The 26,860-nt window shown below is 44.8% G+C and overlaps 1 protein-coding gene across 1 annotated transcript in view; it reads right to left on the bottom strand.

Annotated features, from left to right (window-relative positions):
* lrp4 (low density lipoprotein receptor-related protein 4) overlaps positions 1 to 26,860 on the bottom strand; it is a 100,969-nt gene that overhangs the window by 47,780 nt on the left and 26,329 nt on the right. The window contains exon 2 of the mRNA XM_084540798.1: positions 10,922 to 11,068. Within this exon, the coding sequence (XP_084396924.1) occupies positions 10,922 to 11,068 (147 nt within the window). The remainder of the gene's footprint in view (positions 1 to 10,921; positions 11,069 to 26,860) is intronic.

Here is a 26,860-nt window from a genome sequence, read left to right as displayed (position 1 = left end):
AGAGGATAAAACGACCAAAAAAAAAAAAAAAAAAAAGCGGTTTCAAAAGGAGTAACATGGAGACATGCTTTCAACACCAGAAAGTGTGGCAACCGGTTCTAAGTTTATCTCAAAGGTAGCAGCAGAGAAAAGAGTCACTCAAAATCTCCTGTGGACCATGAATGTGCTCAGTAAATTCCATCGCTGCCAACCTTTGAGCTTCCCCTATCTTTTGTACACAAACATTTTTACCTGATCGAGATGCGAGATTGAAGATCATAATCACTAAAATCAGCATTCTCGGGTGATCAGAGGGGCCTTCGCATCAAATCAGCTGCTAATCTGCCCAACGGCTGTCAAGACGTCTCTGCTCCGGATCAAAGCAACCATCCTTGAGCCAATAGCCGGACAAAAGGCTGACTCTGTGTGCCAGCGCGGCTTTGATTTTTAGACAATAGGACAGTTGAGAGGAGCTCAGGCAGGTAACAAACATGCACACACAGGTGCACTCTGGCACAAACTAAAGCAAACACAGCTGCGGTTGCAAGTCTGGTTATGCGACATTCAATGAATGCACGTGTTTACTTCAGATATCAGAAAGGTCAGCACGTATTCTCAAATGTAGGGGAAACTGAAGAAGTTGAACCACCAGGTAAAACACAACCGAGTGCCAAAACAAGCAATAAAAAAAAAAAAAAAAAAAAATTCACACCTAAGTAATTATTGTAAGGGTGGCGATGCAAATTATTTTTACAATAACGTTCCACCTGGAAAGAAAAGAGCTAAACCGTCTCTACATGTTCGCCTTTCCACCACACCTATCAATCTATCAATCTCAAGGACGCAATTAATTTTTCGAGCTATGAAACACAACAGGTGAACTCCGTGACTTCTCAGAGCCTGAGGTGATGTCTGCAAATGGTTTATTTTGCAAGGCTGTTGAGAAATTCCAAAAGAACGACCGTGTAATTCCCTAAATTGTGGTGAAAAGTAAAGAAGGACTGCAAAACAAAAGCGGTAGGCGCGTGTTCGAGCTTTAGTTTATTCGGAATGACACGTTCTTTGCATAAATGTAACACCCAGATTTGCTGTCGTTCCCTTGTTGTTGGTTGGCACGGACCCAAAATGCTGCTGTAAACAGAGCCGTATTAGCGGCCAACTGTTTCGCAGTCTCTTTTCCAATGTTTGCATAGCGCTATGATTTAAGATGTCAAATGATGGTAATAAAAATAAAGTGCTGCTGCATGTAAATATCCCTCAGTGTCCACATTTTATCTCAGAGATATAATAAAACCGAAGGCTGCTGTACAACAGGCGAGCATCGTGGAGAAGAACAAAAGCCGTGACTTCGCAACTGTGTCAGATTAAGAGGTAAACCGGCGGATTAGGGCCGCGTTCAGCAAACATTAGCATCTGCGCAACCTCCCCGAAACAACGCACGGTTGCCAAAACAAATGTCACCTGACAAATCTACAGTAGATGTAGCACATTATTACGAGGCTCACGGAAATCCAGTTTGGGTTTTATCAAACTGTTTGCTGAGACTGAAGTGTGCAAACCACAACTGCTGCGCTTTGTTTTTGCGTCTGAATATTATAACAGGTGATGGTGCAGAAGTGAAAGCCAATAAACAACAACAAATAAAGACTTTCAGCCGTTTAATGTAAATGAAAATAGCATCCTGTGACTTTAGAGACCTTACAAATTGTGTTTTGATTACATTATTACATAGGGAAACAGCTCTTACTTTCATTAAACTAGGGTTGTAATTAATGATTGAATAATTATTTAGCTTCTTATAGTCTTATTCAGACTATTTCCTCAATGAATTGCTTGGTCTGCTTGCTTTGTACAGTAGATACAGTTGGTATTTTGTTACAGAAGACCAAAAAACTAATGTCTGAATTTCTCCAACCTTTTTATAAATCAGTTTCATTCTTAGATGACTGATAAGAAATGATTAAATTGTGAAACACCGGCAAAGTTTACACGGAAATACCCATGAATTCCTAACTAAAACGATCTGATAAGATAGTGTTTATATGGTTCAAAAACATCAACCACAATAACTGTGGAGCGTTGATCCCGCCGACGACACGTTCGTCATGGCAACATGGAATTCATTCAACAGAAGAAAGATGACCAAGATGGAGCTGCATCTTCATCTCCAACTCCCCACCTCGATTCCAACTTGGCTCATCTTTTCAAACGCTTGTTTAAAGAACTGATTGTTTCGCTTACTCCGCGTCTCGGGCCTCTCCGTGAAACTCGTCGTGTAACCCGGCGTTTACCCCGCGTGAGGCAAACACGCACAGAAAGAAGGGATTTATTCCAACCGGAGAGAAACGACTGGCCCAAGCATTCACGTGGTTATTAGGAGCTAATGTTGCTATTTAACAGGTTATCGAAGGTTTACTCCACCCCTCTCAATCTGACTGGGTTATCCTGCTATGATTGAGGTAGTTACAGGCATTTTGCCTTATTGCTGACCCCCTGTAAATACGTATGTAGTAATAATGGTAAGGCTTTAATCCATCGCCTCTGTTGTATTTAATGATGCACAAAACATTTAAAACCTACTCAAACTAGTCTGTACAAGGTTTGCAAAGAAGGTAAAGCCAGACTCTAGACCAACAAGCTCTTTGTCTATCCTCTTACTTCTGTCACTTCCCCTGCCCTCTAATCAGCCTCTGATCATGTCCTCTTCTGTGTGAACAAGTGCCCCCGCCTCGTTCACTGAGCAGGGAGTAAATATTTAGGAGGGAGGTGGAGAAGAGAAAACGGAGCGAGCATTGGGCGGAAGAAAGAGAAGAAGGAGGATTATGCTAATGTGTCCAAACAACTCCGGTCGAATCCTGCGACAGGAAAGAGCGACGGACAAAACAACACGGCGGAGAAGAAAAGGGACGGGAGGAGAGGCGAACCGAGCGAGGGAAGAAATTTAAACCACATAGTGAGAAATAAATGAGAAAGGCTTGATGTAAAAAGAAAAAGTGAGTAGTGGGTGCAGGCTCCCCGTGGTCAGAGGGCAGAGAGAAGAAGGATGCAAGGACGGAGGGAGGAAAAGATGAAGGGGCGGAGAGAAAAAGTGACATGTAGAGAAAGAGGGAATGGGGTCCTAATCTTCTCTGCTCCTGCTTTCAAATCAGCTGAGCTCCCGTGGTCACAGGTGCTCTCTGATTGGCTGAGACTGCAGAGAGTGGTGGATTAAAGGACGGAGGGGGCATTTCTTATTTTTTGGTGGTGTTTGTGTGTGTGTGTGAGAGAGAGTTTGCGTCTGTGCCCTTGTGAGAACCAGGACACGGCGGTTCCTCACTTACTTTCCTCGGGGGACAAGTTTTAAATTTGATCTTGGGTTAGAGGTCAGGATTAGACTTTGTTATTGAGCCAGAGACACATCTGAAGCCTTTCAAAAGCCTCGAATAATCTCAGAAGACAGACACCTGGAAGTTGAAGTTGGATTCATTTCTAGTTATTTTCCCAAAAAGAGAAGAAGATGAACGAATCAAGGTCTTAACCGAGTTCAGTTCTGTATAAAAAGTAAAATGTTTCAAAGTAAATATTGAGCTAAATATTGAACCCCATCCCAAAGAAACAATTACAAAAGAAAAAAGAAAAGAAGAAAAAAAAAAACTTCAGTCCATTTGTCGAAATTGAAACGGTTGCTAGGCAACTGACCACAAAAAAACTACTCTTCCTTCATCCTTTTATCATAAATGATGCATGGATCTGTGTTTCAAATTAATTTACGCAGCACAAAGTTATTACACAAAGTAACTCGCAATAAGTTTCAGATTTTTATTAACGCGTCAGCTCTGACGGGCGTCTGTTTACGAGCTCTCAGAACATTTACAGTCACCAAGTCAGTGAGTTGTTCAAATGAATTCTTCTCATGAATATGCTAAACATAACACCACCTGGAGATCTGGTTATAGCTGACAGACGTCCTGAAGCGCACCCAAAAAAAAAAAAATGTCCCTTAGAAGTTCGTGTAGCAGCAGTGTGTCTGACCCGTGAGTGTGTCTATTTGAGTTCTTAGTACACACCCTTTTCCCAAAGCTCGCAGGCTGGTGTGAGCCGACAGCGCAGGAAACCTCACGCGGCGCTTTCAATCACGCACAACAGAGATTTTCTTCTTCCATTTCATCTCACATCCACCCTCAACACGCACACCCCTCCACATGCATCTCCTCAGCGACCCCTGTCTTCTCAGTAGCTGAAATCACTTACTCTTTCACAACCTCGGCTGCTTTCAACTCTGCAGGACGCCAACAGTTTGCCTAAGCATCAGTGTGTCTGCGCTTGCGTCAGTGTAAGTGCCGAGGGAGAGAAATAACTTGAAGGACGACCTGAAAGGGCAAGGCGGTGGGATGAGCTGGGAGGAGATGAATGGAGTAAGAACAGATGTACAAGTCGTCCCAGGTTATCGCGTGTTATCTGCGGCGGCTACCGCCGTTAAGGACATGCCGCATCGGTGCCTGTTTTAAATAAATTGTCGTGCCTTGAACTGGGAAACCAAGAGGCGGATAAGATACGCAAGAAGACGGAAAAAAGAGCAAGACTAATTTCATTTTATTATTTATAGCGTCGACCGGGGTATCTGCAGAGTTCAGACGGCCGTATTCATCACGGACACATCAATCACGAATAAAATGTCTCAGCTGGCTTTTATCTTCCACTAGAACCTGGGTGTAGAGAGGAAAAGTCTCGCCATTTGTCAATTTAAAAGATAATGCTGTGGGTGAAGAAAGTTGCAGTATGTTGGGAAACTAAGTATAAAGCGTTTTGAATAAACCCATCCACATATAAAGCAATTTGTTCATCACCCATCGCTTTGTAGATGACTGTTGGTTGCTACACAACATCCTAGACTCTGGTTACCTAGGAAACCCTAATGTTTTGTGAGTGAAACAATCCCTTACTTGAGCAGCAAAGGCCGCCGCTTCATAGGTGTTCCTCCAAGGTTCTAAGCCCGCTATCAGCACAATGAATTCTGGTGGTAGGAACCAAAGCTGTGGGTGGCGTTTCCCTGTGTTAAATGTTTGGGGAGCTCTGTGTTTCCATTAGATGTCTGTCAGCTGTATCAGCAGCTACCACCGGTCGCCACCTCAATCACACCGCCTCAAAGTTGAGATTAGTTTATCTTGGTAGCAGCCCGATATCATGTGGCCAAACGTAGGCTAGAGTGTGCACCCCTTTAGACTACAAGGATTTGCAATTAGAAAGATTACAAGTTACGTAAACTACCAAGACGAATTTTCTGGAAATATCTCGTCTTAAAGATCATTATTTGTCCCTTGCCTATCGCAACCGTGTCTGCTATGTCCAAAATAAGACCAACCCCATTCGACCAGAAAGAACTTAGCCTGTTTGTAGGGGAACGAGACGCTAGAAGCTTCTCAGATCATCTGAACATGATCAGATTTACCACATGCTTGGAGCACAGCAACAAATCTGTTATGAAAAATGTTACAACAAATGATAGCAACACTAAGAATCTAGGCCAAAACAACAAAAACAACAGCTAGGTTATAAAACAGTAGGGCGATTGTTTCCCTGGAAAGACCTTTACCGCCATTTGGTTTCAGGACAAAGTCAAAGCCATGCCAGGATGTTTTTCTCATTAAGCAATCTATGAATCTGGCTGTTTAAGTTGATGGTTAAATGCACTCAACAGGTCAATCGCAGGAAGTTCCATCCAAATAAACTACGCTTGCTGGCATTTTTGCTGAGACTTTTCTTTCAAATGGAAAAGTGTGACTCTCTTCACAGAACAACCGCGGACAGAACAGATCCACGGAGGTGGAGTGGCTTATACAGAGAGCGGCAAGAGCTTTAGCTGAAAGCACTGACCACGGCGTGGAGTAGGCATCATTTGTTTTTCTGTCCTTTCTTTTCATTCACTTTCCACTTCAGTTTGCCTCCTCTATCTGTGCAACCTTCAACACAATAAGCCCTAGCTTCCATTTCCATAGGAACCAGATTCACAAAGGCAGTGTGTGCTCTTTCCTCCCTCTTATGGGGCTTTATGGATGTGGAACTGACTGCCAAGAACATAAACATATATTCCTCTAATGGAGCAGCACTACATGCCAGCATCTCTCCGAGCTCATGCATCTGGCCTGCAATCAAACATAGTAAAGTGTGCCTATGTGCCACCCGGAGCTTCGTGAGCCCTCGGAGCTCGGGCAGCTGTATCAATGAATGAAGGGAGTGTTATTAATTTGGTGAAACGTCTGTGAGTTATGCCTTCATTAACTTTCATCAGGGCTAATTAGTGTCCTGTCCTTGAGATGTGTGACCCGGTAACATGCTCTTCCTGCTCTTTAACTAGTGAGGCATGGAAACAGAAATGCTTCTGTTGATCACAAAGCCTGTCACAAGCTGTCACTAATACCTTTATCACTTCAGTCTGGCATATTGAAACATTTAACGTAATGATGAATCCTCACTTATCTTTTGTACACCGTTTCTGTGAAGTACTAATTTGTATTCCCTTTAACAGCACTGTGGCTCACATAGATCATCTGTGTGCAGTTATTCCACGTTTTCTTCTTTCAGTTCATGTTTTCTACATTCTTATCTCCACATGAGTCCCCGTGATGTATTTTCGTCATCTGCCAAAGTCCGTGAGGGTCCAAACGGTACACAATTTGTGACGGACTGCGTGCCAACTGAGCAAGCGCTAGGAAAACAAAAGGGATGCTTGTTTTGAGGAGACTGTGCGAGCATAATTTATCATTATCCACACCTTTACAATTCATCATTAAAAGAGTACAAGGACAAATAAACCAGGCCAAACCCATGCGTGTAACCAACAATGCTTCCAAGGTAATAGGTCTCCCCACACCCAACCTCTTAAAAGCACAATCGTAAGGCCATGACAAGTGTTGCTATCACAATAGCACAGGACACTACACACCAACCTAATTGCCAGGTCACTGCCCTCTGGGTGTAGGTACAGGGCCTTGAGGTGCAGAAAGGCCTGGCCTGTACCTTCAGCCATAGAAGCACATGAAAGGAGGAGTTGCAGAGAATCCATAATTTAATCCCTTGCTAACTCTTGTTTTGATGTACTTCATTCCTCTCGCCTTGTTTTTTGGGTGGTGGCTTACAAAACGTATGTACAGCGTTGTGAAAAAGCATCTCCCCCAGGGGACAATAAAATCTAACTAACTAACACAGATGGCATTAAACTCCTGGCAAGAAATTATTCCAAATCCTGCGCTATGTCCGCCCACTGCGCTTGCGACGAAATAGCAACCAACTCCGGCTGCAGGCTACTCCATAGCCATAAGCCAAAGCCAAAGTCTGGGACTAGCTTTCCCTGAAATTGTACACGCCCAAAGTCTGACACATAACCTGTGACTTGGCCTTTAAGCCCGAGTTGGGTACACGGCCGATGATGAAACTTATACTCTGCCAACATGTAATTAGTGTAAGTCTCAATAAACGAAGTACAAGCTTAATTTATAGTCCTGTGTCACTTTGATGGTTTAATCTGCCGTCCACTTCCCCAGAAATGTAATTACGCAGCGCAGTGCCGCGCTGCGGACTGTAACGGCTGTGATTGGTCTAATGATCGGTCTTGTTAAAGTGTCTCAGGGGACGGACAAACGCAGAAAGTTCTTCTTTCTTCAGGCCCTCACACACACCATCTACTCAGATGTGTTTTCTATGCAAGACAAGAAAAGATGAGCCGCTCTGTCCCATTCGCAGTTCTCACTACACCGAGTGGAACTCAAGGCTGACCTAGTGTTTTAGTGGCGTAATTAGAGAACAATGCAGACACACGAGCGCACAGGTATAAATTCTTCTGACAGCGTGACCCCCTGCGGCGTAGGCTCCGCGTAGACCGGTCTCAGGAGTATAAGCCAAGTTAAAGACTTGTGCAGTGTCGACTGCGATGTGGGTGTTTGCACCAGACTGTCGCTATGAAGACGAACTAGAGGCCTTGAAGTCAAACGTTTGAGTTACCCGTTGATCTTCCAGCCCCCCAAGTACTGCTATGAACGTACTGGACGAGATAGCGTGCACCTGAAGGCTAAATTACTTCCAGTCAAGCTAAACCTTGCCAACACGATGGTATTGGACGGCTGCATTTAAAAGTTTTCCTTGAATGGGATGATTTACGATCATCCAGCAAAGACCCCTCCCCCCAGTGGGGTCCTGTATAAACAGACCGATGTTACAGGGGGTTGAAGAGGAGAAGCCATGGCTGTAAAGTTCATTTCCTCCAACCTTCACCCCAACAGTAACACCTTCACAGTAAGTCCCTACAGTGACATTCACAACTGTACATACTTGAACCTAAATACACACACACACACTCACACAAATGCCTGCACGACAAGAATTTGTACATGCTCTTCTTAGTCCATCAACTCCTCCCTCTTTGGTCTCTGTGCAGCCATGAAACTTTATCTGGGGGAACGCAAGTACAAGACACCAGCACACACACTGACTTAGACGCACACAAACGCTGTCGCACACAAAGAGAGAGAACAGCTACAGCAGTACTACAGAATTTCCACATGATTCCCAAATCGTAATTAGATCAGACATTTACACAGATAGCTTCATAGGCACACACGGCCCCTTTGCCTCCGAGGTCCACACACACACACACACACACACACACACACACACACACAGACAGACACTCCTAAACACACACACATTCCTGCAGAGGGATTCAGGACAATTGTGATTTGTCCGGAAATTGCTGAATCGGCATAAATGATTCAAAGTCCGGATGCCGAAAACTACACTGAAACAATTCTGAAGAAAAGCCGTATTCTTTCCTTGTTTATGCGCGCGTGTGCCTTCACTGTGATTCGATGTTCTCACGGTCGCACGCGTCTGTCGATTCTTGCTGAATCGCTAAAAAACGTCTCGCTTTTCTCTCCACCGCGCGTCGAGACTGCGCCTCCTCCATAAATTCAATTCTGCGCCGTATTTAGAAAACCGTAAAATTTCGCTCCGCAGTTTTACAGTCGGACTCACTTTTTTCAATCAGCGTAATGGGAGCCGAGTCACGCGGGACTGGATTCTCTCCCCCGGTGACACACAAACCCACCTTTTTGACTATTTGGCCTGCATTAAGGAGTTTTCAGCCGACTGACACACAAAATTTAATTCAATGCCAAAAAGGCAAACACATGCGAATATTATAAAACTCTTTGCCCTCATTTTGCAGGAACTAAAATCTAAGAGATGGAAGGCACTTTCAGACACTTTTTAATTGAAGAAAGAATAAATGTCTAATATTTGAGTAATTGTGTGTTGGCCCCATTCACTGATGAACACACTCTGGCCTGATCTGTAGATCCATAGAGCAATAAGCTTTTCATAATGTAGAAATGAGTGATTACAGAATACAGTCAGTTCATAATGTCTTTTGGCATTTAATTCCTTTAACTAAATCAATATGTAATTTCAGTTTTAGTATGACAGTAAATGCTGTCTGTGTTTGCCAATGAGAGCTTAAATTTAAAAAAAAATCCTGCAGAATACCGTCCTCACTCCCAGTGCGAGACTGTATGGTCAGACTGATGGAGTAGCCGGAGTGCACGCCACTACAACAGCATAAATCTCTGCGTGTATGACCATGTGCGATTGCGAGATTGAGTAAGTCCAAGAGACCGAGCGTCCGGCTACAGTGCGCAGGATCGATCAGGCGCTACTAATGGATTAGAGAGGTCCAGCTAGATGCTCCGATATCTGTCAGCTGCTTCCACGCGTCTCCTTAAATAAGTAACGTGCTGCCGATCAATACGCGGCGATCACACTCACCGAGGATTCAAGTGGCCAGTGATCAATAACACTTAGCATCCCGTCTCCCGGCCCCTAACTCGCTTAATGTGACACAGGAAGACTGATGGGAGATAGAACGCCGGCACACATACGCAACCACAGGCCTCTAGAAGAGAACCACAATCATCGAGAGAACAAAAAACGTTGGATTCCTTGAATGTGTGTGCACATGCTCGGCCCAAACATCTGATTCTGATTCTAAAAGAGGTGAGGAAGTGTCAAACCAAAGGGCAGCACTGGATTCTCTGCTCTCTGAGCGAGCAGGAAAAAAGAAAACAGAAGACCCTCGCACTGACACGTCCCATCGATACAGAGAAGTGTAAGAGAAGAGCGGCGAAGATCTCCTCCACTTGACAAACCGACATGCCCTCCAGGAAAATACTCCTGTCTGACTCCGCTGCCAAGACTTCCCTCCAGCCAAACCTCCTCGGGTGCCAAAAGTCACTCAAGCATTTTTCTGCACGGGGCAAACACAACGCAGAGCAACTCCCTCAGAAATACAACCCCGCCTGTCCACTGACCCATTCACTGTTCCCCTGAGTGATGATGGGATCCATATGAGCCCAATTATATGTTTTTTTTTTTCCCCCCTCGTACTATTCGACACGACGTGCAGCATGCAGGAAAAATCGGCCTCAACACGCTTTCATGGCAAAATTCAGAAGTCATGCAGTTGCGCAAATTTGCACCGAGGGGCTGCCAAGAAGCAAAAGAGCCTCGGCCGAGGGGTGGGCTTGCTCAAGGGGACCACGCACCAGATGCTGATTTAGCTTTAACACTGTCACCCGGCAAGGGTTTGAGAAAGTTAAACTTCAAGCCTGGTTTGAAATTACGTCAAACCCTTACATGCAAATGAAACAGTGATTCATGAATAATAATCAATGGCAATTGGGGGAAAAAAATAACTTTCAAATGCATCTTGCAGTACACTGAAAGGCTCATGGATCAAGATATCCATAGAGCAATGCTTGTGTGATTGGCCGCAATAACACCTTGAAAGGAGGTTTTCAGATTAAAACTCTTTAAATTGATACTCTTGAAGTATTTTTTTTTTCTCTCATCTGTTTGGTCGTGAAAGATCAAAAGTACAGGGGGAAAAGGAAAGACGGAAGTTTTCAAAACTCACTGCATCCGTCCTCGTCGCTGTGGTCCCCGCAGTCGTTGTCTCCGTCGCACTGCCACTGGGCCGGGATGCAGGTGCACTCCCCGAACGCGCTGACCGCACACGTGAAGTGGTTCCTCCCGCACGAACACTCGGCGCTGGCCTGAACTCCTGGAGACACACAAGAGGAAGAGAGGGCTCAATCAAACACGGTCGGGTTAAGAAAATCTGTTTTGTGCCACTCATACATTACAAGCTTATTTATTTAAGTCAATCGCGGCCGTCTGAAGGTTGAAGGACGCAGCGCAAGGCGACACGCGGGATGCAAAATCGCTGCCTCCGAATCCTGAATCCTGAAAAATAAAACGTTCAGCAGACACTAAATTAAAGCGGTGACTTGCACCCCTCATCGGGACCTCCTGCTTTGGCTTTCACCATGATATACAGTCACTCTCCTCAACTGCTCCCTGCTTAGTATGTTTGACAAAAGCCTCAGACAACCAGTCATGCATTGAAAAATCTGTTTAATGTACCACAGTGTGATTTGATTTACGCTGCGGCAGTAAACTCCACTTGCCTGGCAGTCGGCGCTGATTAGAAACAAACTGGTATCCGAGTCGCTGCCCAAAATCTCAGATTATGTTGAGTGATTTAACGGCGTTGGTGCTGATGTGACGGATCTGCAGAAACAAGCCCAGCAGGGCCTTTTTACAAGGCTGAGAACTTCACGTGAGAAGCATATAAAGCTGGGAAAAAAACATGAATTGCCAACTAGTTTGGTAATTAGTAATGATTTAAGAATATATATTTTTCACGGTAAATTGAATATTTGGGAGGTTACGAGTGATGGTCTGACAAAACCTCGAGCTTATTTAATTTATCACTGTTGTTCTGATGTTTTAAAACCCAAAGAGCCGATTAATCAATAGTAAAAATAATCATTCTTTGACACCGAGCTGACTTTGTAAACCGGCTGACTGAAACAGCGCTTAGATCAGAACACCACCTGCTACAGGCAGCATTTACACAAGAGAGGGATCTTCAGCATTGTAAAGATCTTGGCTTTGGAACGAGTTTAACTGGTGTGCTTGGAGTCCTCTCACCCTAAATCACCTCGACCTCAGATCAACTCGTCTACTCCGCTGCGTCTTTAAGATCCTTCAATATTCAGAATGACAGAGCAGTTCAACTTTTCTAAGTGGTGGGATGGTGTTTTTATGGGTTTTATTATGCTACGTTTCACTGGAAAACATGTTCAAGCTGCGTGGTGATGCAAGGCCTCCCTCTTGCTGTCGAGTTTTTTTTTTTCTTTTCTTTTTTATTATATCTGGATTTTTGCATGTCAAATTATTGTTTTCAAGTCTGAAATCAAATCCAGTCGCTGGGGAGTAAAGCCACGGCTGCCAAGTCTTAAACACTCCTTGCTGCGACTTAAATCTCACCCCGTTCCAAGTTTCAGGTCTCTACAGCAGAACAGTGACAAAAATAACGGCCTCTGCCAAATGTACCGTGGCTTATAGCGCAGTGTATAGTTTGATACGCGCAACACAGAGGAGGTATCATGTGCGTGAAGCCGCCGTGCCTAAGCCGTTTTAGCTCCTCGGGGAGAGGAGGTTTAACACTTAACAGTGTCTGGACACATCTTGTGATGTTTTTTTTAGCTGCGATTTCTTGTGATAAGTACAACAAGTGCTTTTCTAAAAGGAAAAAAAAGCAGCAGCAAGTGATTTATCTGGTGGATTTTTCTCTGAACGCTCTTCCTCAACCTCAGAAAACCGTCGACAGTGACATACGAGTGTAAACTATTGATTAATGGAGTGACACATGAGATGCGTGCGTTCGATTTACATGTCTGACGTAGCAATTTACCGAAGGGGTCACTCAAAATGTGGATGCGTAATGCAAGAAAAAAAAAAAAGAGAATATTTTGCATTGATTACATTTTTAAGATTTGGTTTCGGGGAAAAAAGTCCGAATCATAAAATAGAATGAAATCCCGCCGCTCTGACCTGAGACTCTCAGATAGCGCAAGAAGTCCTGGGAAGAGCAGGACTTTAAAAGAAGACATTGGATCTACAAAACATCTTCCAGCTGTCTCTGGCTACACTGTGCATCTGTACACAGACAAACAACACATCCCAAAAATACATACTTCGTCACACACGCGCACACACACACACACACACACACAGTGCTCCGGTTTCCCACCGCAGCTGCAAAAAACTAAAACACACCACATCTTCAGACACATCACAGCAAAGTACGACCAGGAGAGGAAATAAATAAAGGTTTCCCATTTTGCTCTCACTTTGAAGCCCATTAATGACCATCTGTGTGTGTGTTTGTGTGTGCGCGTCTATTTTGCCGAAGCTGGCCCGCCGCAACAAACCCAAAGTTTCTTGGAGCGCGGCTATATGTGTGCATGTGTGTGTGTATGTGTGTGTGTGTGTGGTTCCTGGCTTCCTCACAAAGGCATCAGTCAACCCAGGAGGGCCTGGCAGAGAGAGCTCAGTAACCTTCAGATCCCTCCCACAGCACTAAATTAATGGCCTCTTTCTTTTCATTTCCCTCTTTCCCTCTTTCTTTCTCCTCACTCTTGTCTTTCCATCATCCCCTCTTCACACCCCCCCCCTGCCCCTCGGCTGCCTCCCCTCTTTTTCTGCTGTTCCTCTGCTTTTCACCCCCCTCCCTCCCTCCCTCCCTCCCTCCCTTCCTTCTCCCCTACCCTCGTTTCCAGAGCTCCCTACTAAACTGAAGGGGAAACAGGGATGTCGTCATCCAAGCCTTCCTGTCTTTAAAGATGTCTTTCTAATTTTCTCGCGAGGTCTGTAATTCCTGCAGTCCTCAGGCCCCGGGGGCGTGTCGTTTACCCTCCGAGAGACAGACAGACTGACTACCTGTCTGTTACACAGACTGGGGCATAAATTCTTTAGCCATGACAGATTCCGAGCGCTCCTCTGTGCAGCGGCAATGTAAGCTGCGCTGGATTTGTAACCTTAAGCGTATGTATGTTTTATTCAGATGTGTGTGTGTGTGTGTGTGTGTGTGTGGGTGGGTTTGCGCCGAGCTAAATTAGAGTCTGTGAGCCGGAGCAGAAGTCTTGTCAACATGGAGCCACATCACAGGCCGCGCATTTGTCAAACATGCTTTAAAAAGCAGAGGTCACTGGCTCCCACCAGAGCCAAAGAGACATACAGGGCAAAGCAGGATGCCATCATACACGCACACAAACCGTAGAACTGGACCCGTCTGAAAAGTCTGAGCATTGTCGCGGTCGAAACGGACAAAAAGCTAGCCTTCAAGAAAGCCCAGCGCTTCAGAGTTTGACTGTTATAGAAACAGAAAAGAAACGGCAGTTATTGTCGATAATTCGTCTGAAAAAACAAAACACTGAATATATACATTAATCGAGAAGCATATTAAGTTATGCACCTATTATTGAGACGTAAGACTTTTCAACAGCAAAGTATTAAAGGCTAATAAACCACGTAAACGCTAGATCTGATCATTTCTAAATGGTTGGCATAAATCCAGTGTTTCTGTCTACATTTGCAGACAGGACGACAAGATGAATCGATGTGTTGTTGAGGATTTGATGTGGGCAGCGGAGTTGAACATCTGTTTCCGTCTTGGTGACTTGGCCCGTCTTCTTCCCCGAGTTATATTTGTAGTAAAATTGAGACTTTGCAGCGGGAAGGACCACTTTGCAAAAAAAAAAAAAAAAAAAAAGCTATATTCCTATTGAAGCTTTGGAGTATGTAAACACAAACCGTATATCTATTCGGATCATTTTATTCAGCGTCCATGCACAGGGTTAAGTTGCAACCTCCGACCAGAGTTTGGGTTGAACAAATGTTGTTCATGTAAACCTACCCATGTGTTATAGTACAAAGTCCCTTAACCAGAAACCAGGAAAACAAACACATAATGCATCATGCGCGCTGATGTGACTACTGTCGAAGTGGGGGAAGACTCGCTGACAAAATGAGACTGTTTGTGCGAACAAAAAAAACTTTTTTTTCGAGTGCCAATAAACACCGCAAGCATGAGTTCACGGTTCACTATTGTAACCCTGCCACGAAAAAATAATCACAACTTCAAAACTTGGATCAAGGAAGCGAAACGATCCCAAAGTAATTTGATGAGACCGATAAGGATAAAGCTCACACACAGAGAGAGCACACACACACAATGTTGGTTTAACAAACGAGTACGAAAGTGTGTCAGAAGCAACACACCGACCGGTAGCTCCTTTATACCGAGAGCAGGAGCCTGCTGAAGCAAAGCAAAAGAGAGAATCACCGCCGCTCACTGGATTGTTACGTAAGACTGCAGACAAAAAAACACACAAACACTATACAGCAGCCAGGCCTGGCAGCCCGACGCTTTTCTAGAGCGCCAGCATGACAAGCCTCTGATGCATCGCACAGATACCAGATCACATGCTGGGCTGTTTGGTAGAGATAGCCGATCGCTCTGTACTGCAAGCACATGTTTGGAAACAATACAGCATTTTATTAAAGGATCTTTATGTGGGGCAGGTACAGTACAGTAGAATCACCCGAGTTGTTAACAGATTGCGCAAAATGTCTTTGAAACGCCTGAAAAGGTCAAACCGGCTTCAAGCTGACAAAGCGTTGCAAGAACAGTGGTAACTTTTCTTTGATATTATCATGTTTCTCCTGGCAGACGTTCACAATTAAAGCCTTGTGTTTTGTGCATCTGCGATGTTAACACTCAGTAGCAGAAGGTGGTTCAATCAAGGATGGATACTGGTTTAAATATATATTTTTGAAACCACATATTTGTCAGTAACGCAGTCCGCTGATCAGCTGGAGAAACTGCACTGCAATTTGAAGGAACACGGAATATATGCCACATGAGACTTTAATCTAAAGCAGTGATTTGAGCCCAGAATAAGAAAATAATGCAGGTCTCGCATTGCAACGCAGCTTGAATATGTTTTGTTATGATCCTTTTCTTAGTTGCTGTGGTGAAGAGACAAAAATCCCCAAATCTACATTCATCTCGAGTCCATCGTTTAGATCTTAGTCATCTTAAATCCTCACTCAAATCAAGTGATGAATGTGCAGCAGCTGTGGCATAGAGCAGTGATCATGAAGCATGATATCCTTCTTTATACACCTCATTGAAAGTGCCTGAACACAAATAAGACCCGCTGCAGGACATCAAATCAACTCGCATGCTACTAAACAAATACCTTTTCAGTTCGTTTGTAGATCAGGTAGGCTGACAATCAAGCTGGGTAATAAATAGAGTTCGCGCTAAATGAGACGGTCTGGCCCATCGCAGGTGATGTAGGCTTACAGTATGTGTTCAGTCTGCCCTGCGAGGCGGCAGTGAGACAGCGCATGAGCCGTGAGTCATAAAGCACCTCCAGCAGAGAAAAGGAAAACAAAGACCACCAAAGATCCTCCGCTGCTGGTTACTATAGCCCGAAACTGTCCAAACAGGCCCAGCGTGGATCAAGACAGGTGGTCCCCCCCCAAAGGTAAACACAGAGATGATCCCACAAACCAATCCCGACACCACGCCTAAACCTGACCCACCTACAGCAAGAGCAGAGCCAGCCACCGGGAGCCTGTGTTGACCAACCGAACCAAAAGCCGGAAGCGTAGGAATCTCAGATCTGACCAGGTGGCATTCAACTTCCACTTCACTGTTTCACAATTTGCTGTTGTTAAATAGTTAAATGACGAGTGTGAAGAGAGGGGCCAAAACACACAATGGTAACCCAGCCCGGCCCGGAGAGCGGGTGGCCACACGCTTTGAACGATGTCAAAAGGCTGCCAGTTAATTAGGCGTGGACCTCCCTGGAGACTACCTGGAGGGTCGGAGCTGCATCTTTCAAACGCCCTGCGAGGGCACCGCTATAAAAAGTGATAAGCGGGAAATTGCGGGGGTAGGGGCGGTGGAGCACCTTACAATGCGATGGGTAGGATGGGAGCATGGAAGGAATGAGTCAGGCCTTTTGTCCGTCCTCTGTGTTCCTGCCACCCGTCCGCCGCTGGTGTCGAGCTGTAAAAGCATAGCTCCAGAGAGACAGCTGCGACACAGCGTGTCAGCGACTGTTCAGCCCGAACCGTCCCAAACCAGCTGCATTCAGCCGCACCGCGCAGCGTCGCGCAGCGCTGCACAACGAGAATGGACACCACCGGCGTCCCACCTCGCTGTCAGGCAACAGTGTTCAGCCGGTTCGCCCCCTCTCGCTGTGCGAGGCCGCTGACAGAACGGGACGCTTGGCTGAGTGCGTATTACAACAAGGCGGTTCACCTGCAATAACTGCCACTCATGGTTCTCAGGGAACAAGAGAGCACGTGTTTCAAAATGTTTAAATGTTTAATTCTTTACACTCGTGATCTTTACAAGACATTCCAGGGTATTTAATGGCTTTTTAGCAGATAGTTTACCAGACTAAATCCTGCAATAAAGATGTCAGAAATATTTTTCCACTCTCAAAAGCCTTGAGGGTTACATTGAGCTTTGCGGACACTTAAAAAACTAATCAGCTTTTGCAGATACACTGTGGAGGCAAAAATAAAAACTTACATGGATAGCAACATTAACTCCATATTTATTTAATGCTGCACTCTCATAAAGGCTTATTCTGTAACAAAGTTCCTTCAATTTCATTTTTGTCACTTAATTTCTTACATTGGGACGAAGAAAAAAAGTTTGAAAGACCATGTCTTAAAATAGGCACTCTCACTTTCCCTTTCACAAATGTAGACAGCTTGTAGTAATGTTGAAGAGAAAATATCACTCAGCGGTGGGCTGAAACAAAATGCCGAAAATGATTTCCACACATGCACAGTGCGCATTCTTTGGTATCTCATTTTGTTCTGAAGTCACCACACAAACTAGATGATATCACTGCCATCTTATTCAGTGTGTGGCAAACAACCTAGGTCGATGCTCCAACACGGGACACGTAGAGAAGACCAGGTGTGACCACACCGAGCTCACACTTCACAGGCGTAAACTCAAACTGTTAAGTCTCATTTAAAAAGCATTTACAAAATTGGGAATATGCATCAGAGGTGAAAGCCGGTATCTGCTGCTGGGGCGCTTGCGTCTTTCGTTGCTGAGAAATAAGGTGGTGAGTTATGAGGTGTGGGAAAACTGGTTGGTGTTTGAAAGCACCTTGCGTATCCACGCCTTAAGCACTTATTGAGCCATTTCTGCCAGCCTGATGAGTGTAAATCCAACACCTAGTCCCTCTTCAGCTCATCTTTTGGTTCAGTTTCATTCATAGCTACTACATTCTCCAGTTTCTTCACCTGCTGTGTAATGTCTGGTCCTAGCCAGGTAGAGCAAAGTGGCTCTGAATTTCAGTTTTTCTCCAAACAGCTGCTTGCTGATGAGAGCGGTGCGACTAAACCACATATTAAATGTCCCATAAAACCAAATAAAATCAACTCAAAGAGGTTAAAACACTCCATAAAGAGCTGGTGATAATTGTAGGTGGATTTATCACCTTTAACTGTACTCATTCGTTGTCAAATGTCAAATAAAGCGATTGATCAGTGGGGTTGTGATGATTATACATTCCCTGTCCCAAGCCATTTTTTTTATATCCAGATTTTTCCAGGTTACAACATATGGAAGCTGTAAAGCTGCGTCCAACACTCAAAGAACACATTCACTACATTCCCTGTGGTTGGGATGGCTCTGGGTTACGCTGACTTGGCTTCAAGATGCCGAACAGCTCATCATCCCCGCCTGTTCCCCCCTTATCCATCGGCTCATCTCTACCTACTAATTTTGCCCACTGTAGGTCAGGCCGCCCTGATGTGGCGGGACGATAACCACAGCAACACATGTTGAGCCTTGCCTGGGAAAAAAATAAATAGGAGACAAGTGTGGTGGAACACGCATGAGCAGAGCCACACAAGCTCCTCCAGCGTCGGGGAAATTCAGGAAATGTCTTGAAATATCCAGTTTGGGCGCTCGAGTGTGTAAACAAAGCGCCAGACAAATAAGTTCAGAGCCGACGCCAAATCTTCAAAGCGCAGCTAAAAGTCTTCCTGGACAGCCCCGTCATCACAAGCTCATCCTCCCGCTTTGCTCGGTCGCACAAAAAAAAAAAAAGCAGCACACGGCGCACACATACAGGAGTGTCTGAAATGTGAAGCAGTTGGTGGAGCAGTGGGGTTTCTTTTCACACCTGCTCATCTCAGATTTTCATTAAAACAGCAGTCTTATCACACCGTGGCACTCAATCACTTTCTTATAACATGACTTAGCAAGATAACGTGTGTGTGTGTGTGTGTTGCTGGCTTGGATTTAAGTCCGAACCGCGTTAGCAACCGGAGACGGGCTCTCGTTTCTGCACGTTGTGTTCGGTATTAGATTCAAACAAACAATGCCAGGCGTATACATGCATATGCATATACACACACGCACAAACACGTCACTGCGAGTGTGATCCATGAGCATGAGGGAGGATACTGTCTTTTATTTGCTTCATATGAGCCAAAAACAACGTAATTACAAGCACAGTGATATACTATCACTGGGTTATCTGACGGTTAAGAAATGAAAGGCCATGTCAGGGAGCTGTATATAGAGCCGTATACAATACACACACACACACACACACACACACACACACACACACACACACACACAGTCATCCACAGACGGCAATCTCTCTGAAGTCACTTCAAAGATAACACCGACTTGGCCAGGGATGAGTGGATGGCTGCTGGAAAAGGCCCTACAAACTGCAAACCTGCAGCATCCGAGTAACGCTTACGTGAACGGGTTAAAGAGGGAGAGGGGTGAGCCTGCGGTACGACGACTCATTTTCCACTACTGTCAGCCCTTTGTGATGACTCTGCCTTCTGCCGCTCGCTGTACTTATGTGGCTTTGGGATCATGCGCGCGTGTGCGTGTGTGTGTGAACTATATACAGTATTTGAATGACAAAAGGACTCTGTGTTGTGATCAAAGCGAAAACACATAAAAGACCCATCACAACTACTTCCTCTGTCGGAACAGGAGTTTCAAGGCTTTAATGACCTAACGGGAAACCGGATAACGACTTTTCCGCAAAGGCGGCGGCGGCGGACGCGTTAAAGGGGCGACCTCAGGTGCTGATAATGAAGCTGTTGAACAAGACAGTGGCTGCCCAGGTGAGGCAGATGTAGAAGGTCTGACAGTCATATCTGTGTGGGAGGACTCCTGTGGCGAAGTGTGGGTGAGAAGGCAACAATGTTCTGCGAGGACTCAGAGAGGAGGACATAGAGACAGTGAAATTTATGGTTTGAATTTGTTGCATAGCTTTAACGATATCAGTGTGACTAACTGGGTCCGATACTCAAAACTAAATGTTTATGAAATCGGACTAAATCATTTCAGTATTTTTGTTCTTTTGCATCTGCACGTTTAAGAGATTCACTGCAGATCCATGATAGAATGTGAGACATTTTGGAGCATAAGCCATGTACCGGTTTTAGTTTGGATAGGACTGTTTGTGTGCGTGTGTGTGTGTGTGTGTGTGTCAAGCCCGGCAGTGTAAACACAGCAGAGCTCTGTCCCTGGCTGTGAACACTAGACTTGCTGGGTTATGTGCTGAGTGAGCACTTGGTGTCCAAGCTCGCTCTAATCCACAGATTGACTCTTTGCCCGACTGACCTTCCCTCATACGCACACACACACCCACACACTCACAACTCCCCATCATTCCCACTTTAACCCCCGACATCCCCCCAACAGGGGCCTCTGTCAGGGATTCACACATCACAGCCTCAAATGAGCCCAGAGCTCAGCGCCCCTTCCTGGGAAGATCTGATTTTCCACTTGCGGTTCTACTTTCAGTTTGTTTGTGCTGTGGCAGTTTTTAAAATCCCCAAGGTTCATCATTTTCTTTATACATTTTTAATTGAATGTCTGCCCTGGAGGATGATCACGGTTCCCGGTCCAGATCCGGAGTCATTTTCCAATTCCCACACCTGTACTACAGCTATTAGGAAAAGATTTCGGTCAATCAGGAGTTAGTGCCTACCTTTCCTGACTTATTGAAGAGATGAGGACCACTGGTTTGAGACATTTCTTGATAATACAGCAACTATTTTGGCTGACTGACAAGTCAAGCAGTGAGGAGATAATAAATTCATCAACATGTTAAACAAACACAAAAGATACCTTGCTGAAACACCTAATTTGTAAGCAATATCAGTCAAAATTAGAAAGTTAGTAAAGTATGGAACACCTAAATTAAATCAGGACATGCTGAATTAAAACGGCAGTAGAAACTTTGAGGTACGTGCCAGCAACCAGCCATTTTTATTCATAACTGAACTTCAGCAAAGCAGTAAATCCACACTATACTTTTCTCCACTGCAAACATCTATTATTCTGTGGAGGCAAGTCAAAACCACGTTTGAGGCTTTTTCAAACGCACTCCAGCTTACTCAGTTCATTAAAGTAGCTGAACCCCAATGGAACATTAACTGAACCAACTTGAACCAGAGTCCAGGTAGAATAAAATTACAAAAAAAAAGCGAAGCAGGAGGAAGTGCAAGGAAGGTGAACCGGCTACTTTCTACTGAGAGTCTGAAAACTCTTAATATTCCCTGCAGGCCCCTGCAGCTGGTGAAGTTTTACGTTTTAGTTCTGCATTTGTGCAACTAGTCTCGGGATCAGATCCAGTTCACTGGAGTTTAACTTGCCTGTCTTGGCCTCCACCTCAAATCTCTAGAGATCAGTGAAACAGAATCACCAAACTGTCCATTCAAATCACATATCCATATCTGTATTTGACAGTGCCATTCTACACTTGTCAGAGCACCTGAACAAATACAACCAATGAAAACAAGTTTCCGATCCATGCAAACCTGCATCTGAGCATGTACGCCAGAAAGGTCATATTTTGAACATGAACAAGTATAGTGTTGCTCCTCCTAGCAGCACCTGATGCCAGACAAGTATTAGCAGCTCAGTTTGGTCCATGTCTGTGAATGTGAACTCATAGTGAAGGGATAAGTGTAATAAGAGGAGATTATTCCATGCGGGCAAGCTGTAACTCACTTTATGGGCTTTAACTGGATGAGGAGAGCAGGCACTGAGGTCCAGCTCTGTAATATCCAGTTATAAAATGACGCAGCATGAAGGGCTCCGCTCCGCAGCTCAAACCTCCTCCGTGTTGGCACCAGACGCCCTATGATGTTAACATTTGGGATTTGGGGCAAAAACTGGGCTTGTAAAATTCAGATCTCGGAGTGAGAGTATGCCAGTTTCTGTATATTGACCTCTCTGTTTTCGACATCAGTCCAACAGTCAGACATTAAAATGAGCTGCTAACTATGAGTAGGGCTCAAGCACACACACACACATGTACAAACACACACGTGCCTGGACAGCATGCACACAAGTCTGGAAGCCAGAGGGCTTAGCAATTATTGGACAGTCTTCAACTACTCGGATGTGAAGGTCAATACTGATAATTCAATTATTGCAGTATTTATATATTGAACATTTCCCATTGCTGCATTAAAAACGCAGACGAGGCACATCAAAAGCTGGCTTTTATTATAAAGTAGTCACACTACAATGCAATGCGTTTCGTCAGTGAGCTTAGCACTCACTTCAAGCGTTCTTCGAAAATGTATCTATAAAGCCGACAGGTTTGAAATATAGCATGGAGCAATGGGATAAGGGGCAGCCACAGCTGTGAGATAAAGGACCGCAGGCGACCAGCTGCACACGTCTAACTTCTTAGCGAGATAACCAACTCCCTTCACTGTGTCCTGCTGTTTGCAGACTCATGCTGTGTGCAGCATTAAATCAGATCACAGTTGCCCACGGAGTGATGGAAAAAAAGGACTATTAATTAGGAAAATTACAGCCTGACGTCTTTATAAAAACAATGGTTTCTTTTGCTGCTCTCAAAATTCTGTGACGTGCAACGGCTTTCGCAGTTTCCACCAGTAACTCATAGTATCAAACCAACCTGGACTGAGATGCTTAAGAATACCCCATCAAGGGTGGATTAGTCACTATAATATCCATTTGTGAAATAAATATTGCTTGTATTGTTGATATTTAAGAATATCTGTGAATGAATTTCTTTGGATTCCATCTCTTTCAACAAACATCTTGAGGTTCTGAATCCTCATAAGACACCCAGCCTGGTCCCTACAGGACAACAAAACCCCGGAGCATTCCAGAGGAGGTGGGAGTGGAGAGCTTTCTCGAGCAGTGGGGGTGAAAGGATGTTAAATTGGTGACTTGGAAGGCAGAGCCTTTCCAGAAGCGAAGCGGACAACCTGTGGTTGGGGTTGAATTCTTTCCCTCTCTGGCTCCTTTTAGAAAAAGAGGAGAAAACGGCAAACACAGACCCTTCCATTCAGAGTAATTTATCCCTATGGCCAGGCCTTCTTTACCGGCTGCAATAGCCCCCTTCCGGGGCTGCCCAGCAGGATGCCTGCGAGTGGCGTGTGAAACTCTCCTGTCTCCTTCAGCTCAAAAGGGAAGGATGAACAATGGCCCTCGCCAGGCGCTGGCTCTGAACAATCCCTCTCTCTCTGCTTTGCTCTCTGCCTTACTTTCTCCGTCTCTAAAAGCAACCACAAGCTATTCCCGCAAACCCACATTCCTTTATTCATCCAATATCGTTCGTCAGTAGCCGTTTCCTTCAACATAAACTGTTTATCTACACGCCTCTCCCTCCTCCCCTCATGTCTTACCTGAGATTCCTGGTTTCCCACCCATTCCTCTTTGCCTCAACTGTTCTCAAATTTCTCTTTGATAACACCAAGACAAACACCAGCGGGAATAGCCCCACACATTTCAGAGTTCTCAGGACCCCATTTGACCCCCCTATTGCCCCAGTCATCAAAACATGGGTGACTCACCCTCCGTCACCACGCCTCGACCCAACCATCTTTCCCTGCTGGATGTTTCCTGCCTGAAAGGGCTTGGAGCAAACTCAGAGAGCAGATGGAACAAAAGCAATTATTGGTTTGATTAACGGCACATTTGTCAGGGATGAAATTACAACCGATTCTGATTTAGTGTGCCCCATGTGAGATTTCCACAACACATGGGAGACAACAGTGAAAACAATGAAAATGAGTGCGGACAGTAAGACAGCTTTGTGCCATTACACTAAACTCCATAGCATGTCTTCTTCCCCAGGCAGAGGATGTTAGAGAGCAAGCAGGGCTTCGGCAAAACATGTGGCTCATCAGTTCATATGGCGACCCTCCAACTGGTTCAGGCTGAGAAACAGGCAAACTACTTGCCAGTTTGATCAATCAAAAAAAAAAAAATGTTTCTATACTCCTCTGTGGGAGTCAGCAGTTGGGGGAAAGAGACAGTTTCCCCACAGAAAGAGCCTCAGCAACAATCTACACAACTCTTGCGGGGAGCCATTTTCTCCCCAGCACTCAACCCATTCACCAGCGGCTCCTACAGAGCTATTGAGCATTCTCCAGGCACCTCCACATCCCCGACAAGCGCAACAAAAAGCGTTTTAAAGTAACACTCCCTGCAGTTCCCACACTATTTCACCTGTCAAACGCTTACAAAACAGTCAAGGAGGGCCAAATTCTCCTCAGGGGCGCTACAGCTCACCTCTTGCCAGCCTCGGCCCCACTAAAGATGTTGTTACTCCTTTTAAAGAAAGAATACTCTATAAATCTTTCCCGCTATCACGAGGAACTATTCTGAGCCTCGAGGCCCAGACGGGACCTTCCACCTTGACGAGCATCACCGAAAGCGGAGCGAGAAACCTGACGAAAGCATTTCCTCGGCGAGCCAGACTCCCAGAACAAGGGGATGAGTCATCTCGGGAATGATGCACAGGAAATCGATACAAACCAATTGTCTGTTTGAGGAAGGAGACAAAAGGAAAAGGCACAGAAAGGGCAGCGCCAGAGACGCGTAGCGCTGTCGGAAATTAAGAGGCGTCCGCAGAGTCAGAACCTTGTCCCGCTGATTGATCATTTGAGTAAACGAGAAAGATGTCGGGGTCTTGCATATCTTCACAGAGGTCTGACAAATAGAGAAAGAGAAACTCCTTTAGCCAATCATTGACTCAAGCCTTCATTCTGAATTCAGAATAACGTAGATCTGTGGACCAGGGAGCTAGGCAGTTCAATTCAAAGCAGTGCCCGTACAAAAGCCCATCCCTCTGTTCTTTTGGACATAATCTGTGCCATTATCAAAAACGAATGCAGTTCTGGTGCCAGATGTGTTTACTGTGAAGTTGAATTTTAGCTCCTCACTGCATATACTGGCATACCCACATTAAATCATGCTACTTAAAGGCTTTGAAACATCTGATAACTGGTGTTCGATGATAAGGTGACAAAAAGAGAAACCCCTCTTGAGACAATTGCTCAATAAATTTGCGGCTCTCCAACTCATTTTAATGGGATGATGGGTACAGCTTCACGTAGGGTAATTATGGACCGTCTCTAACTGGTTTCGATGCTACGGTGCACATGAAACATGCCTGTTAGTTATTGTTTTGTCGTCTGTTCTATGTTTGATTGCTTTTCTTTAATTAAAATTTAAATGTTCTTTTGGGGAACCCTCCTATACAAGCCCCTTGAGGGTTTTTGGGGTTTCCCTGGCATGCCTTTATGCTCTTACCTTCTTCAATTACGTATTGTTAATGTATTTTGTATTGTTGTTGTACTTTTATTGTATTTTATGTGCCAAATAAATGAAATGAAATGAAATGAAAATGATCCGCTATCTCCGATAGGATGTCAAAAAAAAAAAAAAAAAAAAAGGGGAGAGTTCATATGGCATCTAAAACCTGGACATAAATGTGTTAATGCAAACTAAACCAAAAATGCGCAAGTTGCTCTGAAACAAGAACGGCCCTTGAGCGTCCATCCTAGCTCTTTTTGCAAGAGCTACAGCACCACTCAGGTTGACTGCAGGAGGGAAGTTAAATATGACAGAAAGCTTCTCACATGTCTGCAAGCAGAAATGACAGCAGGCCAATCTGCTGCCCTAAAAAACCTCCGGCTTAAACAGTCGGCATGAAGATTCGCCGTGTCAGTCCGCGGTGCTTAACGTGTCGTAGCCTCCACATCAGGTCGAACTGAAGACGCAGTTACGTATCCCTTCTGGCTGGAGAATGATTACACTTCAGCATTATCACAAATGTGTACGGATCATCAACAGCCGTGAGGAGGAGGAGGAGGTGGCGGAAGCCTGAAGTGTAGACGGTGCAATCATCAAATCACAACATAATCCCATTCTTCGAGTTAAGCTCCCCACCTTGATCAACAATAAAGCCGAAACAATCAAGAGCGCGCGGTCGCGAGAGCCATCCCTTTTGTTGGACTCCCATAAAAAGGAAAATATGGTTGTAACTCAATCAATGTTAATTTGGCCCAAGGCATTTCACAATATGAAGACATCAATCTTGGCGCAGCCCCTCCCCCCCCCGCATCAGCTTGACACGGCGGCTTCAATGAACAGATCAAGCCATCAGAATAATGAGAGAGAGGATGATTACAGGGAAGAGATTTTGGAATGGAGACATCACTAAAAACAGGACTACTGGGAGACCAAAGAAATCTGAAAATAACACCAAATGTGTAATGAGGTAACTGTTACGTATAGTTTTTATAGGTGGATGTAGAGCCCAGGTAAATGTCAATAATTGGGAATTAAAATTATAGAAATGCGTTTCTTTTTGATCGCTGTTCTCTGATGGACAAACAGCCTATTGGCGACACGCTTTCTGAATAACCCGAATTACATATTTGGTATTTCTGTACGGCAAATCGTTTGCAATAAGCACAAATCTTTCCTGATCAAATGAAACTAATTGCAAAAAATATTCCCCGCCGAGTTCCGCCATTATGACACCGGGCAAAATATATTTCCCTTGAGCGGCAGCTGCATGACGTCTTCAGATGAGAAGATGAAGGTCATTTGTTAACGTCTAATTCTCAATGATGCATCAACATT

Source organism: Chelon labrosus, assembly GCF_963514085.1.
Source record: "Chelon labrosus genome assembly, chromosome: 3".
Classification (NCBI taxonomy): Eukaryota; Metazoa; Chordata; class Actinopteri; order Mugiliformes; family Mugilidae; genus Chelon; species Chelon labrosus.
This window is presented reverse-complemented; position numbering and strand designations above follow the sequence as displayed.